Below are 17749 nucleotides of genomic sequence, written 5' to 3'. Positions count from 1 at the left end.
AATCACTGGCTGGTTTAGAATAGTTGAAGTAACAGCTGAGCGTTGTAGAGAAGCAAGTTATGAACAATAAGGCTAGGTTATGAATTGACGTAAAGGTGGCTAAACAAAAAATGCTGCTCTATCCTGGTTCTCGTCTATGACGGGAGAATGTGTATGTGATGCGGCTAGGCTTTGGAAATTAATATTTAGTCAAGGAAATTTTCCGATATAGGACCAATAAGCTTCATGGCTGCTTGCTATAACCAGCATTTGTACAAACCAACGTTGGCGGCCGAGTGCCGTAACTATGACGCCCTCAGTTATAGTCAGTAACTTTATTTATATTCTGTTCCTCGACAGCTCCACTACGTCAGTCAGAACCCGGGCGGCGGGGCAGCCAACCTGACCTCCAGCGCCGCCGTGTACGGGTTTATCGGCACCCCTCCGCAGTGGCGGCGACACTCCAAGCTGGTGTGGAAACAGGGCGCCTGTCTGCTGGTGGAGGAAGCCCTGCCGCCCGCCGTGGTGGGCACCGTGTACCGGCTCGGTCCCAACTACCTGGGCACGCTGCAGGCACCCTTCATCAACGGTATGGACGACGCTGTGGGTTTGTGTTTTTGGTTGAGTTTGCTGCATGTGCGTTTTTTTTTTTTTGCATGTGTATTTTTTTACGTACCAATCTGTCCTATGGACGCCGTGGATGAGTGGTGTAGGAGTGTTGAGTACAGTCAATATTTCTTGATTGTTTTGCTTCGATTTTTGCGCATTTTGTTCTAGCGAGTCCTTGTGCCTAATATCCGCCCATGTAATAGCCTTCTTGTGTTTGTGAGTATTTATTGGTCCATGTGTACGATAGAAACCAATATTTGTTTGGTGACACATAGCCTAAAATTGTTTTTACGTGCGGATTGCAGCATGCATGTTATCAATGTCGATAACCACACTCTGATCGCTAATCGCTATACCCGCCACACATGATTCTTCTATCCTGATCAAGTTATCAAGACGGCACTCACAACACTTGAGCCGCCGTCTGATTCGTCGCTATTCTATGTTGAGTCTGGCTGCCTGGGTTGTGACTGAAAACTCGGGCGTGTTACTATTTTGCTGTGAAACGATTGGCTCGTTTGGTTCGCGCCAGACTAGCGTGATTGGTGGGGGCTGTTTTAACGATTTAAATTGAATATTTAACTCCTAATGCTTGGTAATTTGGGACATCAAAATTACTGACAGGTAAATCATGTGAAGCTTGAATTGACGTTTAAATTGACCTCTTCACCGCCAGGGGAATGTTGCTCCGCTCTGATTCCCGAGGAGCGTGTTATGCTCGGTCTGAACGCAGTCGCCACCAGTCAGCTGACTCTCGCCAAGATCCGCAAGGTGTACAGCAAGGCGGACAACAGGAGCATCGCCAAGCAGGTGCGGTTGGTGCCTCGGCCAGGCTGGCTAGGAGCCAGGGGTTCATGTGGGGGTAACCACTTCAGGGTGCCGCGATTGGCAGTAGGGGTAATCAATAATCATGCTGTGTTGCCGGTCGCTCTATGAACTTGTAGATAAGGGTAGTGTCATGAGCTACGATACAGTTATGGTTTCATGACAATGCTATAATGCACCGAAGTGTCAGTTCTGTAACTTTATGCTGAATATGAATGTTTAAAGATCTAGCCAAACATTTGATTTCAAACTGAATCGTAAAACGAATAAAACCAGGGTGATCTGTGAAGCCAAACACGACTAAGGTATTCCCTAAGACTTACTGACCCTAACTGACCCCTCCCTAATTCTGCCCTCAGCTGGGCATGTCATCGCACGAGAACGCCACGCCGATCCGCATTCTACACAACGCCGGGGGGCACCTGAGCGGGCCGGCCCGAACTCTGGGCGGAGTGGTGATCGGGTGAGTGAGTGAGTGAGTGAGTGAGTGAGTGAGTGAGTGAGTGAGTGAGTGAGTGAGTGAGTGAGTGAGTGAGTGAGTGAGTGAGTGAGTGAGTGCTTGAGTGAGTGAGTGTGTGGGTGAGTGACAATAGCAACTTGTGATATAAACGTAGCCATGCTTTGACTACCGTTGGCTTGTTGGATGGAAGGAGCGCGTTAGAGCTGCTACTTCGGTACAATTACTTTACGCTCAAACGTTTTAGAAGCGACCTTATCAGCCACGTCCTGAGCACTTCGAACTTATGGCCCTCTTAGCGATGCACACAATGGAAGCTCTTCAAGGTAGTAACTCATCATTTCGTAACCGGCTAAGTATCACACCAAAAGCGCAGATCACGTTCATACACTTGAGTTTGCTGTCGCGGATATTCTGATGATGGCTCACCAGACTATGTAGATGGCGCATCAAGCACTTCTCCTCCACTAGGAACACCGAACTGGGACGGTATGTCGGCGTTGATGGCCGAGAAAATTTGGACCGACAGAACTAGACAGCTTTCGTTTCGTTTTGTGCTCTAAATAGATTCCATCTCTGAGTACTTTTTCGGGTGCAAAAGCTGTGTCTTGTGAACCAGCCGATAAAATTCATAAGTCTGTCTGCTGTAACATGATGGATGGCTTGAAGATGCTAACTAGTTTGCATCAAATTACAGTATGACAGTTTTATTCTTTCCATTACTGGCTTTGGCTTCAACGGGTCAAATAACTCACGATGACCTGTGATAGATCTGTTGATAAGGGTACTATTTACCTTGTCATTCAAGGTAAGTCAAGTGAAAGTTTTGCTTAGACTAGTTCCCCGCACAGTCGTGGCGCATTCATGACGCTTTCTGTTCATTAGGTTGATATGCAATATGCATCGCAACGTCTCGACAGGATACAATTTTACGAGCGCCTCTATCTGATTCAGCTCATACCCAGCTAATGCAAGCAGTGGCATACTAGTCTGATGATTCATAAACGTCTTGGGCTCAAGTTACAAGTTCAGCCATTCGTGCCTTTTGATTGTCTGATAGCCCATTACGGCTTTGAAGCCTCAGTTCTAGTGGCACACTTGGCGCTTAGGGCTAGGCTTGCTCACAGTACGATAGCATGACGTAGCTAAGTCACAGTACTTGTGCGCATTTCAAGCTCGAGGGGTGTTCAGCTGTGACTTACAGTTTATCTTCGTCCTTTTCTTGCAACATTGCGGCAACAGTGCTACCATTTTATGTCCCCTAGCTTGTTCTTGGTCCCTTTGAATAACCTGACCCGACCTGATGTATCTTCACCTTACCTGACCTGCTGTCAATATCAATCTGATACTTATCTGCTAGCAAAGTTCTTGCCTGATGAACCACTTACGTTACTCATCATAGAGGCGATGAAGCACCCCAGGCCACAGAGTTACATCAACTATCTCATAGCTATCTATCACCGCAACCCGGACTTAGGACGCCCAAAAGGCCACACATCATCATCATCGTCATCCTTATTTTTTATCGCCTTCCTTTCAGCTCTCTTGGATCCTGTAATTCTCTATTACTCCAACCCCTTCCTTTCTCATCCCCCCCCCCCTGAGCCCCCTTCTGACACTCTGTCTCCCCCTATTTCCGCAGATACCTGGGTGTGCGCGTGTTCTGCGCCCGACCAGTGGCACGTATGGTGGAGAATGTGGGCAGTACAAGTCTGGTGCTCGGACTGATCGCCATGGCAGCAGACGTGGAGGGGCTGTATGCCGGAGTCAAGGCGCTCACCTGTGTGGTCAAGACCAACAAAGCTGGTGAGTAGCGAGGGAAGAGGGAGGGAAGATTGAGGGAAGGAGATAGAGAGGACGAAAGGGAAATGGGAGAATAGGAGTACATGATCTTAGATTGAGCATGATTGGTTGGGTGGCTTTAGGCTGATTGTCCAGGCTTATGGTCCTCAAGGAAATACGAAGTGACAAAGGAGAGGACTGCGTGAAGTTCACAAAGGGTGTCTGGTAAGTGGAGTTGTTCGCTGTTCGGAAGAGTGATAAGTCTGCCGAGTCTCCGAGGGAAGGGCACGTATCTGGCGACAGGTGACGGGCCGTCCGCTCGATAGGCGCTCGCGGCTGGAGAGCGTGCCTGGTGGGGCGTGGCTGGTGCATTATAGATGACGCTACGGTGTGGAAAGTTAAGCTTTTTTGGGACGGTGTAGGGAGCTGTGACGCACAGTCGTGGAATGAAATTAACTTTTACTAAATGACCGTTCAATGGTTGATGCCTTAATGGTTGGTGGCCACGGTGGCATTGCCGTATATTGATCGTGATGCAAGAGCAATTTAAATTGGTGTTTTGACGCATTTTTGTGACATTACATATACCTATGTCGAAACCATCTGAACCCATGCATAGAAGTATGATAGGTATTCGTTGGACAGAGACATTCATGCCATAATAAAACAACTTAAAAAGCAACATAAATCCCTAGTCTGCTGACTCCTATAAAAGTACAAATGGTTGTAAGATGATGATGACCCAAATGATCAACACAATTATGCCTGATATCAGGTTTCTTTTACATAGTTATGCCTGAGACCTACAAAGTCATGGTTGTTCAATGCTACCAAACCTACTAAAAAAACATTTTTGTCGTTTGTCGACTCCTTCCTTTGCAGTCATGACCACTTAATCATTTTCATCATTCAAAAATAAAAAGATTGATAGGTATACCTCGCACAATTGTTACGCAATAGTAATCAGGTTTGTTTAGCCGGTTGAACTAGAATATAGGCCAGCCAGTGGCTTTTATTGATTTAAACTGGTTGAAACCGGCATTAAGAAATAAAAGGCAGTGTGTAGCTAACACCCATAGCAAACTAAACTAACGAGCTTAGGCAATGCCCGCCAAGTACCATGGCTTTTCTTTTCAAACAGATCCATCTCATTTACAGATAATCTGCAGTTAAAAAACCAAATCTTCGTTGACAGTAGTTAACAGATAATTGGTGTTTAGGCATGTGTATTTTGCAGGTGCCATTGTTGTGTGAGTTGGTAGGCACTGGTTGTTCCAGCTTTTTATGCTGCTTTAAACTGACATAGGCGAGTCCTCAGCCTTACATTTTTGGCTGAATAATTCCCACCTAATTTGACTAACAAATTATGTAGAGGGGAATTAGGTAATAATTAGGCAAATTAGGTAAGCAGTGTCATGACAGATGCATAAGTTGTTTTAAACAACATGCTGTCATCGTACTGACCATTTATCATTGCATGGGCTTAATCTTATAAACGCCGTGGAATGGATATGGCAGCACTGGCTGAAGTTCAGCTGCAGAAAACGGTCATCAAATGCAGCATGGTTTTCACGCATTTCAGTCCATCGTTTGTTGACGGTCCACAGAATTATTTCGCTGACTCGTATAACCGTTTGTCGGCACTGGTATCACTGTAAATGTTACCAAATGCCGTAAATAGAATAGTACGGCATTTTATGAGTTTGGACTCTGGGCCCTACCTTACCAAATGCCGTAAATGCGCATTCACGGCATTTGGTAATATTAATAACTATTCCACATTCACTTATTCATTCGTTCAGGCAACATTCACATTCATTCAGTTTTAGCATGCGAGCCAACTAGCATCGCATTTCAAAAATAGATTTTCAGTCATCTTTCGATTTTCTTCGCTGCAAGGGCTGCGAGTTTTGGTGTGTTTTGTTAAAGTCGAATTTCGATTCGTTGTGCTGTTATTGCGATAATATGCAATTTTCTGAGGGTGTACCGGCTTCACTGCATTCATGTAGTGACCATAAGAGAATGACACACTACAACTACAAATATGTTGAACAAGTTTTCTCATTTCACATGTTTTTTGTCCTTCCTTACATTTTACACTGTTTCCCTTTTTATTGTCGTATATTTTATGCGATTGCTTTTACTGCAACCCATGCTTGGACCTTATGGCGAAGTGAATAACAATGAGTGAGAAGGAATGGCCTCAGTTATATCATACGGATACCCACTGTTAAAAAGAAATCTAAAGAGAAAATGACATTCGGTCAGTCACAACTCTGTCTCGAACCTTTCATGTCTCTTGGCTGACACCATCAAGCAGGTCTAGCGTCCTGATTGCACCAGTTTGTCTTCGATAACAGCTACAAGAAGTGGTTTCCTCAATGCATGTGTGCAGAAGCGATGAGCTGCTTATATCATGCATACTAGCCCATTGCTTGATATTCAAGTGCCTTGCGATAGCCCGTTGATATATACACATATGTCACTTTCGTGTGCTGTCTCGAGTCAAACACTGGACCAATATTGACGACGCTGTGGGCATCGCTGATAACTCACGGTTCAGACGATGATGGTGATGACTATAACAACGTTTATTAAGGACCACTTTCCTATCATCAGTCGTTTTCAAGCACGTGGCTATTGCCTATTATTGGCTTTTATTTGCCCTTTGTCTCAAGCTTGGATGAAATTCGGGAATGATCAATACCGTGAGAGTCTGCAATGTCTTGTCTGATGCGCATCGTTCCACTCGATCGCTCTGGGCTGGTCTCGGGACCAATTTCGTCATAAATGACGTCATCTCTCCAATATCGCAGTCAACAAGTATTCGACAAACAGCCCCATCTGCCTGCTTTCACCGTGCACGCTAGGGTTTCAAACTTATCAGATCGGATTTATCGAGGGTACTTCGCGTGCACGTGGCAAACGTGTTCGGGCCGACTCGCGGGCCGCCCTGTGCCTACTCAGCGCAGGAGCGGCCGCCCAGACGTCCACCCTCGGCGCGGAAATATGGGCGACGCTGCTGGATATCGCCGGGCGCCGTGAGGTGGCACTGCAGTGGGTTCCCGCCCACTGCGGGATCGAGGGTGGACGCGTGGACGCACTGGCCAAACAAGCGGCCGCCCTGCCCCAGGACGCCCGCTCGCTGACACGGGCAGTCCCTCGGGCGACCATTCGTCAGTGGCGCGACAACTGGGCAGACTCCTTCTTCAAGACGATCTTCGGGAGTACTCTGCCGCTCCCCATCCCCGGAGAGGACCGAGAGGCCACCGTTTCGGTGCACCAGATAAGGGTGGGCCCCTGGGCCCGCTCGCTCCAATACCTGCACCGGATCGGCCGTCCCCCCTCCACGGCATGCATGCAGTGCCCCGACAAGCGGTTCCCCGGAGCCGGCCCTCGCTGGCGCCCGCCTGCGGCTAACGGGCAGCATTCACGTCGACCCGTCGCGGCTGCGGGACGCCGACCTGGTGGCTGCCTTGGTGGCCGGCTACCTGCGCCTTAGGGAGCCTCTTGGCTATGGTCCCCGTAAGGAAGGCCTAGGAGCAATAACAACAACAACAACAACAACGTATTAGGGCATTGGATACTAAAAACTGGAGATCCCTTTTTTAGTTTTTTTTTTTACATCATCTGCGGGAAAGCTCCAACTAATAACGAAGTGAACATGACTTTGGAGAGATCTTTTGATCGTTCATTTTTCTATGTTGGTATTCAATTTACCCCCGCATAAAGTACAAAATGCGGTTGTTTCGTTTTTTACGAAACAACCGCCTTTCTTGTAGTAGATTTTTTTTTTGTCGCTCATTCCCGCTCCTGTCGGAAATATGTTCCCCAGCTTCATTTATCCCCCTGGTCTTAATTTTTTCCTGGTCTAATTTGTTCCTTATTTTTTTCCTTATTTGTTGTCACCTCGCTACGATTACTCTATGGAACAAACATTGTCGGCTGTCTCTTTTATTCTGGATTCGGTTCCTTCAGTCACGGCCATCTAATAATTACTGCTCCCCATCACATTACCCTCTTATCGTCCTTGAGCCCGCCTTTCTCAACTTCAACCCCCCCCCCCAGTGCCTCACCCTCCCCCCTCCTCCCGCTGCAGTGCGCCTGGAGATGGACCGCTGTCACGGCTACCAGCTGCTGGCCATGCTGCTCAAGCAGAAGCGGTCGCTGCTCAACTCGCACATCCTGCACCTGGTGTTTGGACTGGTGGGGACGGTGGACGCCCGGAGAGAGACGGGAGCCATACCCAACGTGGCGGCCTTCACCGAGCTGCTCTGCGATCTCACCGTGAGTAAAGAGAAAGAGAGATGGAGGGAAGGTGAGAGATGAAGAAGACTTGGATGTTGGAAGGAGCGGGGTGTGAACGGAAGGGGTAAAGGGTGGTAATTTAAAAGGAGAACAGGGAAGATGTGTTTGTACTTCGGTAGTGTGTGCCTAGAATGTTCAATGAATGGCTGTTTTGGATGTTTGGTGTCCTAAAGCGTTTTTTTTTCACCGGCAAGTATGCCTCAAGAGTGTGGTAAACAAAAAAGCGCCATGTTCCCAAAGCCGTAGGAGGTGCCTCATTGCGTTACGCTCTCGTGTTGAATTTCCATCGCATAATCTCCCCGTCCTGTTAGTTTGTCACATGGCATACCCGCTTATGGTCACAGATTTGGAACGAAGCTCCGTGCGAGCTGAGCCGATCACTGTACGAGCATCTCCTGGAGCTGGTGACGGAGGCGACTGAGGCACGTGCCAACCTGGCCATCATTAGGGACATCAACATGACTACCAGGTGTGCTGGAGGGGAAGAGAACTTGTAGGAGGAAGGAGGAAAGTACAGTCAATGGAGGGGTGGGGGATTAGGAAGGGATCTAAGTTATGTTTGGATACGACATTCGTTTATATCTTAATACGGAATTTGATTTTGTTGTTTGCTTAGTTCAGCGTTTTGAAGATTAAGCGGGAAAGGTATTCCCCCTCGCCCACGGCCCAGCTGCTGCCATATTGCCACGCTGTGCACGCCTGATAGTGCAGCTGATATGTGGAACAGATGGCCTCTATCGCTCCACCATACTTTCCGTGGATGGAAAGCATCTGCGGTGTGGGCTGGGGGCTGAAGGGCTGAACTTTCCTCAATGAGGAAACATTTTCAACTGCGAAGCCAAGTAAATTTGTCCGTACTATAGTTCTTTTTTTAAGTTCGACCCTCACTGTAAACGTCTCTTTGAAGTTTGAACACAGCACGAGAATTGCTGGCTGAATTACCGAGAAAACTGGCTGGCGCACATTGATTTCACGGACGATCAAATTTATCAAAAATTATTTCTACCTGACATGTATTTTCCCTGACTGGCAGCTCGTATTTGCCTATGCTTACAAAACCACAGGGATAGACGACTTGCCAGGAATGATAACTGAACTTATCAGTAAATTGCAGGGCGTCTAACATAACGGTATATTATCGGCGTTTAACACTTATTTGGCAATTATTATTCATTACCTGTTCATTACTCCAATACTATGTGCGCTACCCAGTTCTCTCAGCAATTCAGCTAGTAGTTCTCGTGCTGTGTTCAAAGAGACGATTACAGTGAGGGTCGAACTAAAAAAAAAAACGAACTATAGCGTTGCGTTATGAACGAGAGTTCGTGATGAAACTTATAGTGAAAAAAAAAACACTATTCGTTATATTTTTCTATTGAAAAATCAGGCCGGAATTGTCGGAACAATTTTGCAAAATTTCCCTGAGATATATGCTAATGCTAATGCTATATTACAACTCTCCAAATTTATTGCAGAACCTTCGGTAGAAATATATTTATAATCACGCGTCATTGAACTATTTTCAAATTCTACCAGCCAGCGTATGTTGCAGAAGGAGCTGGTTCAAATCTGCTTTCGATAAGCAGATTTATGTCTACCAACCGACGCTATCAAAGCCGGAAGACGCCGTTGACCCCCCCCCCCCCCCCGCCTTACTGTGTGACGATGAGATCACTTGTGTACAGATACTCAGCTCAGTGGTACCTATCTGTAGGTAGTGTATAATTCATTTACACTAGAATCCGCTGAATAAATCTTCGACTGATAAGATTTATTGTTATATAGTAAATAAGTTGACCTTTTATCATGCATTTATTGTTATAACTATGCACCCTGGTCCTCGGAGCAATATTGCCGGCAAAGCGGGCAACGCCGGACTGTTTCGTTGGCATTGTAGCCTATGAATGAAGATTGGAGAGTGATCGGATGGATGTGTTGAAACGGTTATGGCTGACTGAGACAGCTTTGCATTGTGCGCTCGGGTCACTTTCATTTGAATAAATCAGGCGCAATCAGGCAGCGAGGAATGCTGCCTAATCAGGCAGCGAGGAATGCTACCTATCTGTTTGTATTGCAAGGGAAATGGAACGTGCAGCTGTGATAAAGACGACCCCGATTAATAAAGCCACCACTTAATAAATCCGAAACGCCGTGTCACCCAGCCCCCGTTCACGAGCTCCAGAATCCCTTTACCGTGACGTCACCGCGGCGGTAGAATCTCCCTTCAACCAAAGGCATGCATGCAAATTTCATCATCTTTCGAGCGAGCTGGAGAAAAAACAAGGATTATGTCATATGTGTCATCAAAAGTTGTACCAATGTAACAATGAGTTCGCCTCATTACGATAAATGGGACTGAAACTAAAAAACAGGACTATATCGAGCCGAAATCAGCAATTCAAATGACCCCTTCATTTGAACGTGAAGGATTTCCTCTGATGACGTCACCACGGCGCCTTTATTTCCATTGTGAACCAACCTGAGTAGTAAAGGAATCTTGGTGTCACCAATGTGGATTTATTAGGCGGATTCTACTGTAGATGTGTTTGTGTTCTCCCGTTCGTCCGTGTTTGGCCGTGTTTGTTTTCACGATCGTGTGATGTGTAAGTTTTCACTCACGTTCTTGGTCGTGTTTGTTTGTGTTTGTGCTCTGTATATACTTACGAGTAGCTGTGTGTTTTACACTCCTCCATGTTTGTGTTAGCTTTTGCCTTTCACTTTCACTCGTGCTTGTATTTGTTTTAACGTTCTCCCGTGTTTGTTTTCGCCGTCCTCCCCTGTTTGTTTTCACGTTCTGTACCTTGCGTCATTAAATGAAGGATCATAATGTTTTCACCATTTGTTCCTATATTTCACATATTAGAGGTAGTTTATTAATACCATCAGACGCACAACGAAATGGCAAAACTGAAAATACCCACCACTGCATCATTCGATGCCACACGAAGCATAGCAGCTCCTTAGAGGAGATGCTCAAGATGAGTTCCACCGCACTGCCTGGTCATTGGTAGCCTGACTTGCTGTGTTTCGTCGGCGAAAAGTTTCGTCCAGATTTTGTCCAAATGTAGGCCTCTACGCAAAACGACATCTCTTCATTGGTTTACATCGTAGAATACATGTTGGACCATTTTCAAGCGTTCCAAGATGTGCTCTATCACTTCATGGAATATTAAAATATTCGCACGTGGGGGACAAAAATGAGATTAAAATATTTGATGATCCTTCATTTAATGACACCCGGTATGTGTTTGTATCCCTGCTCACCAATGTTTCTCTGTCTGTTCCGCAGACTGTTACAGACACTGCGCGACTGTCCGCTGCCGCGTGCCACTCAGCTAGTGGTGCTCAAACTGCTCTCCGTGCTGCTCATGAACTCCCCGCGGCGCAGCGACGTGGTCATGTGAGTGAGGAAACGGCAGTGTAAATCAGTGCTTCAATGAAAAAGTGTGCCGATGATGCCGCTAATAATTAATTATTTTCATTTGTATAGTTTCCTAGTTATCATTATCAAGGCATAGGTTAGCTACCCCACCGCATTTAAATGTGATATAGCTAGCTGTTGAAAATCTGACGTGGCTGGTGTCACACCGTATAACGTTAATACGAATGGAATATCAAACCGATGAAAAGGATTCACGCCCGACTCTTAAATCATCACTGCTGGACTGGTAGAAAATTCATTCCACTAGGTGTGGGCAACAGACCATTCATTTCCATTCCTTTCATTCATCCCATTCCACCATCCATTTCCATTACCTCGCTCTAACCCCCTGTCCCCCCCCCCCACACTCCCAGTTTCGGCCAGTTTCTGGCCGGCTCTCTTCCCGCTCCGGGCGCTCCGGAGTCCGGACTGGAGCTGACCGGCCCGGAGGCGTCGGACGGCTCCCCGGAGACTGCGGCCGCCTGTCAGACAATCCTCCTGCGGAACAAGTGTCTGCAGATCGTGGCTAACGTGGCGGAGCAGGACGCCGTGGCCGACCCGGCGCGGCTGGACGAGTGGATGACCCTGCTGGGGTACGACTGGCTGCTGCTCTTCCTGCAGGTGAGGCGTCGTGACGTGACTTATTTTATTGAAGGAACATTGGCATTGATTCTGTGGCTGGTTGTTAAGTACTGACCAGCTTCTGGTCCTACCATGACATCAATGATCTGTGTGGCACATGCTGCCTGCCTGACACCCTTACGACTTCCACGACTCATGTTGCATAGCTATTCCTCTCACCTTTCTCACTTTTCTGAACTTAAGGGTTTCCTGACCTGCCTACTCGACTTTCGCCCCCATATGTATTAGAACACGCGTGACCCATTGTGACGCCTGACCTCGTGACCCTTGACCTCGTGACCGCTGACCTCGTGACCCGGTGACCTCCCCAGGGCCACCTGCACCAGACGACGGTCGTGTTGGCCACACAGCTCCTGTTCACGCTGCTGTGCTCGCCGCCGCTTCTGGCCCGGTTCAGGGAGGGCGGCTGTACGGGTGGCTGGGCTCAGCAGACGGAGAGCGTCATCAAGTCTCGGCTGGGGGCGGTGCTAGGTGAGAAATCGGGCCAGATTGGTGAGATGTGAGCTGAGGTGAGAGTCTGATATGTTTGGTGAGAATGTGAGCTTAGGCGAGAGTCTGACCAGATTGGTGAGATATAATTTTGTGTACTAGCATATTGTACTCTTAGTTCATATCCAGGCTAGAATGAAATGTTTCCTTGAGTATGCAAAGTTGCGTGAGAATCTTACGAAGTGGTTAAATGTAAGGTTAGATTATGATTTCATTTTTCGGTGAGATAATCATAACGTTTGGCGAAAATCGTACCGATTTGTTTCAGACTTTGTATTACTCAGTTAGATGACGTCGCCTATATTAAATGTTACAGTCCGATTACATTATGCTATTGGATACGAATTGTAAGCATGTGCCGCCAAACCCTCTGCTTAATCTTACAAGCTCTTTGATAATGCAGCAGCAGTGTTCGATAGTTGCTTGTTGAGTTCGACGTGGGTGGCAACTGGCAGGCTTGTTGAGGGAAGTTTCTGATGCTCGAGATAATTCAGATCTCCTTCGCACTTTTTTGTCGAAGTAGCTTCAAGCTGCCATATCCTCGATAAGATTGCGTATCATTCGTATCTTTTAAGAGTCCTACGAGTACATGCACACTTCGACAGACAGATGCAATATTCACTTTGTCATGATCATGCATAGCTGCTCATTGCTCATTGTATCGGTGCCTTTTCTGCCGTCCTCTCCCCCCACAATGTGTCCATCTTTCACCCCTTCTCTATCACCCTCTCCCCTCTCTCTCTCCCTCTCTCCCAGGCTACCACATGGGTGAGAGTATCTCCAGCCCCAGCGGCAGCGGCGGCGGAGCGGGCGCCGGCGCCGGACCCGGTCCCGGCCGGCAGGACACGGGAGCAGAGTCGGCACTTCAGGTCGGTGCGCTGGACATTAGACCCTTTATTGCTGGTCCTAATGGGTATTTTGTTCTTTCGAAGTCTTCGCTGCGGCCTCTGGAATTCTCAAATTTCTTTTTAGGTTATTCGATAAAAAACTTTAAGTGCCGAAGTATACAATAAAGCTACTTTTTATCGTAATGTAGTTTAGTATATGTATACTTGTTTTACATTTTAGTGGCACTTATAATCAGTGACCTTGTTTTAAAGGAAATAGTTCACTTTCACGAAATTATTTTTTTTGCAATGGATTTGTGATTTTTTATGTTCAAAATGATCAGCAAAGAAAATAAAACCTTTTTACAACAAAAAATTATTTTCTATATTTTTGATATAGGAAGAACTTTTCAGTTTCTGTAAGGCACACGCGATCCAGTATGAAAAGAGCATGGGTCCCGAAAATTCTTCAGAAACTAAGAAATTATCGCGGCCACCGGCATTTGGGCGATCTGCTCGTGCTTTTGTTACTGGAGCGCCTCACTGGAGCGAATTTCTCTAGAGTTCTCGTAGATAATTTCTCTAGTTTCTGAAGAATTTTCGGGACCCATGCTCGTTTCATACTGGATGCGAATATATGCAAGGCACACATCCTCAACGCAAGACACATTTTTCGGGACGAGAAATAGAATATCTTTGCCTAGGGTGATCGTTGGGCTGTAAAAGCTCCTGATTTATGCTCGTCTCAGCCCAAGCTACGGAACTGCTATTCCAGTTCAAAACCCATGTTAAAATGTGAACTATTTCCTTTAACAGCCCTAACAATCATTGCATGGTGTGATGGATGTTTTTTTTCCTTTCTAAAATTTGACCGATTTTCCCACAGTGTATATAAATACAGTGGCGGCAAATGCGCTTGGTCACGTGACCAAATCTGCACGTGCGGTTGTGGCGAGGGCACTTCCCGAAACTCTGGTGCCAACGGCCTCGCGGCGCCCATAGAGAATACATGGGACCTTTTCTTTTCAGACCTGTCGTGTCTGAACCAAGCCATTTAGTGCAAGGATACGACTGGTTTGAGATTCAGTAGTCTTTAAGCTGTAAGTCGGCATAAAAAAACGTATTTTTATCGGCAAAATTCGCAAAGTACCAGGTGGTTTTCCGATACCCTGCACGCCTCCTAACCCCCGGCGGCCGACCGGAGGAGTCAGTAGCGCTCCACTCACGACTTTTGGCGATAGCTCAAAACACCTTACAGCTAGAGGGCTGCTATTTAGCACACCTTATCTTTGCTTCCATACGCAGCTTTGGAAACCAATTGCATTTCCGTCTCTGGTCAGATCACTGACTTATGATGTCACACGTGAACGTCCTCTGCAATAGTCCCAAAATACCGAAACTTCGCAATGCCCTCGGTGCCAGAGGAGCTGTCACAGCGAGATGATACGTACAGGACCTAGTATCCTCTAGAAGTCTCAAAACTTGTTTATCTCGGATTTCTCCTAGAGGTCACATGAGGGCAGGCCGATCGCGTGACGTCACCATTACAAGTCAATGGGGAAAATATAGAAACTGTAATTTTGACGCCGAGAATGATCTAAACCTAGCTCAAGCACATGGAATCGCAATTTATGCAATTCTTGCAATGTCCAATGCTTCACTTTCGCATCTTTAACCTAGCGTGACGTCTTTCATGATGTCACAAAGGTCACAAGTTTGTTCGTCAATAACTCCTGATAAAATATTGAACTGGCATGAGTCGGGAAAGTCGCCAATAGACTCGGGAAGACCTAACGAATCGAATGATATACCATATAACCTCCGACCAACTTCGTGACCTGAGTGCCTCTGACCTGGCTTTGACCCGATGTGAAAACCTTATGTTGACCCCACCCAAACAAAAGTGCATCATTTGACGCACCGGAGCATGACAAACATGATGGTACTAAAATCGCGACGCTGCGCCGTTTTTTGGCGAAGTTATTTCTCAAAACCCGAAATCGTATTTTGGCCCTCGGGGCACTTGACCTGACCCTCAGAGGGCACCAGTTGACTTGAGACTTTTGAACCGTGCATCAATCGCTGCTTCCCCGGTCCCGTAACGGCACACATGCTTGTTTTTCCCGTGAGGCTAGCTCAATTAGGGCGAGGGAGTCGTACACGCCCACTCTCGCGGCCGGGGCGTAGGTATGTAAAAAAAAAACTTAGAAGTCTGGTGATGATTGATGCAAGATTCTTACAGATAATGGTAGATGAAGGTAGGGCATAAGTTATTAAAGATAAGTGAAATAAATTTGCAGCCCTCAGTAGCCTTGATTTGTGCATTAAGAGTTATAGAAGTTAGAACAACTGTAAGCTGCAGGCTCAGCTCTTCAGATTCTACCTATGCCTGCAAACACAATAAAATCAATGGAAGAGTAATAATAGATTAGTTGTATTTTATTGATGCTATCATAGGCGTCGCCAGAGATTTTCGGTTGGGGGGGGGGGGGGGCAAAATCAACTTTTGTGTCAAATCTTGCCTTTCCCCAGTCGTTTCTCACTCGTTTTACATATTATTTGATGCGCAATGGTGCGAGGAATCCGATGGTGACAAAGTTTTCCTTCTAGCAATGATATGTAATTTTTGCAGAAAAATTCTAAATTTAAAATTTCTGAAAAAACGGCCGGTAGAATAACAGTAGCTGCAATTGCCGACGCACTGCAGAGGGCCCCTGTGCAGACGTTCGTCGCTCATGATCATCACCCAGAAAAAAGGTGAAAAAAACGCTCCATTTAATTGGATCACCCTGCTAAAACCTCCATTCACGCATGCATACAGAGGTTTTACGTGAAATGCATAGGGCTTACCCAGCCGCCGATAGTAGCTAAGTTGGGCATTCGGCGGAGAGTGAATGTCGGAAGCGTGAATCGGAAGTAATTCATCTTTGCTCCAGTGAGATGAAGTGTTTTGTTCACTCGAGTGAGAACAAAAAGTTTCTCGTTTTTCCTGTGAAGGGAAACGCCGCAAACGCGTACAAAAAAAAAATGTTTAACGGAACTAAAAGTTACGCGCGGCATAGCGGCAACGGATCACTTACAGGCATAGGCTTGGGACATACAGGCCATTTCAGGCCACTCAGGGTCAGTGTGGACTCTCAGAGGCCTGATTAGAATCCCGGAGATCGGCGTGGGTCACCCCAAATATTTACGTGTATGTGGTGCTTTAGGGCTTTCCGAGCCCAATGTGGGGCCCTCAGATGCCAGTGTGAGTTGCGGGCGCTAAGAGACTAGGTCCAGGGTAATCCTGGAGCCCTCGGATAACAGTGTGAACCATAGGGGTCTGTGTCTCGAATCCCTAAGGACACCAGTAGGACTCTCAGAGGTCGGTTTGGGCCCTCTGAAAGCTTCTTAGAGCTCAGTGGAGCTCCTTAGGAGCCTGTGTGAAGGTGAAAAGCAAGCTCGCTCATGAGCCCCGCGGCACTTGAACGGTACTTGAGCCTGTCGCAGACATTTGACGAGAGTTGAGAAAGGCCCCGAAGATCTCGTATCACGCTTTATTATTTTATGTGTCAGCAAAAATTATGTCAGCGAAAATTATGTGTCAGCACTCCAAAACTTCAGCTCTAAAATGTGATATCGAACCAACTAGGAACAGGGAATGAATCACAGCATTGATATTTCGAGTCTGGAGTCGCTTCACTTGAAGATTTTGGCGACTGCGACTCAGACTCTGGTTTGAACTGCACGCTCCAACCGAGTCTGACCTCACAGGCATTCTCAGAAAGGTACCCCCATTTTTCCCGACTCCAAAATTACATCGGATCTGCATCGATCTCAGGGGGTGCCCGGTCCGAGGTTGGGGGGGGGGGCAAGCTGCCCCGCTTGCCCCCCCGTGGCGACGCTAATGGATGCTATTCAAGTTTCAATGGTAACTATGTCACCGATGATTCAATATTATTTGCACAGCATCATTTACCACCACACGCCTAAATATTTAGCATCTAAAATAATGCAGTAAAATAAGCTGCGCCACGTGTGTCGACAAAATCTGGTGCCAACTCAAGGTCAAACGGAAAATGTGGTCACGTGACCAATGTCCGGCAGCTGGATTTTCCGTTCAAATTTCATTCTCGGGGACCAGCGGTACCGACGCTGACAATGTCACGTTCCAGGTGCCGGGCTTCCAGCAGCTCAGCTGGCTGCTGCCCAAACACACCGAGCTGGCCGAAATCAGCTTCATGCTGCTGCAGCTGCTGCTGGGGCAGCCGGTGCGCGCGCCTCCGCCTCATACACTGGTGAGTGGGCGCCTCCGTGTGGACGTCTCAACCCCATACCCTGATAAGTGCGCACCACCGCCTCACACACTGGTGAGTGGGCGCCTCCGCCCCATACTTTGGTGAGTGGGCGCCTCCGCCTCATACTTTGGTG

General features: G+C 47.0%; 1 protein-coding gene across 1 annotated transcript in view; it reads left to right on the top strand.

The window, feature by feature from the left end:
* LOC122371031 (WD repeat and FYVE domain-containing protein 3-like) overlaps positions 1–17749 on the top strand; it is a gene marked incomplete at its 3' end in the record, with an annotated part of 91678 nt that overhangs the window by 29102 nt on the left and 44827 nt on the right. The window contains exons 24-34 of the mRNA XM_043347077.1: positions 340–568; positions 1265–1398; positions 1773–1876; positions 3513–3676; positions 7752–7939; positions 8305–8429; positions 11250–11360; positions 11756–12002; positions 12335–12494; positions 13269–13381; positions 17494–17616. Of these exons, the coding sequence (XP_043203012.1) occupies positions 340–568; positions 1265–1398; positions 1773–1876; positions 3513–3676; positions 7752–7939; positions 8305–8429; positions 11250–11360; positions 11756–12002; positions 12335–12494; positions 13269–13381; positions 17494–17616 (1698 nt within the window). The remainder of the gene's footprint in view (positions 1–339; positions 569–1264; positions 1399–1772; positions 1877–3512; positions 3677–7751; positions 7940–8304; positions 8430–11249; positions 11361–11755; positions 12003–12334; positions 12495–13268; positions 13382–17493; positions 17617–17749) is intronic.

The sequence above is a fragment of the Amphibalanus amphitrite genome, unplaced genomic scaffold, assembly GCF_019059575.1.
Source record: "Amphibalanus amphitrite isolate SeventyFive unplaced genomic scaffold, NRLGWU_Aamphi_draft 001197F_arrow, whole genome shotgun sequence".
Classification (NCBI taxonomy): Eukaryota; Metazoa; Arthropoda; class Thecostraca; order Balanomorpha; family Balanidae; genus Amphibalanus; species Amphibalanus amphitrite.
The sequence above is the reverse complement of the archived record's forward strand: the minus strand, read 5'-3'. Positions and strand labels throughout refer to the sequence as shown.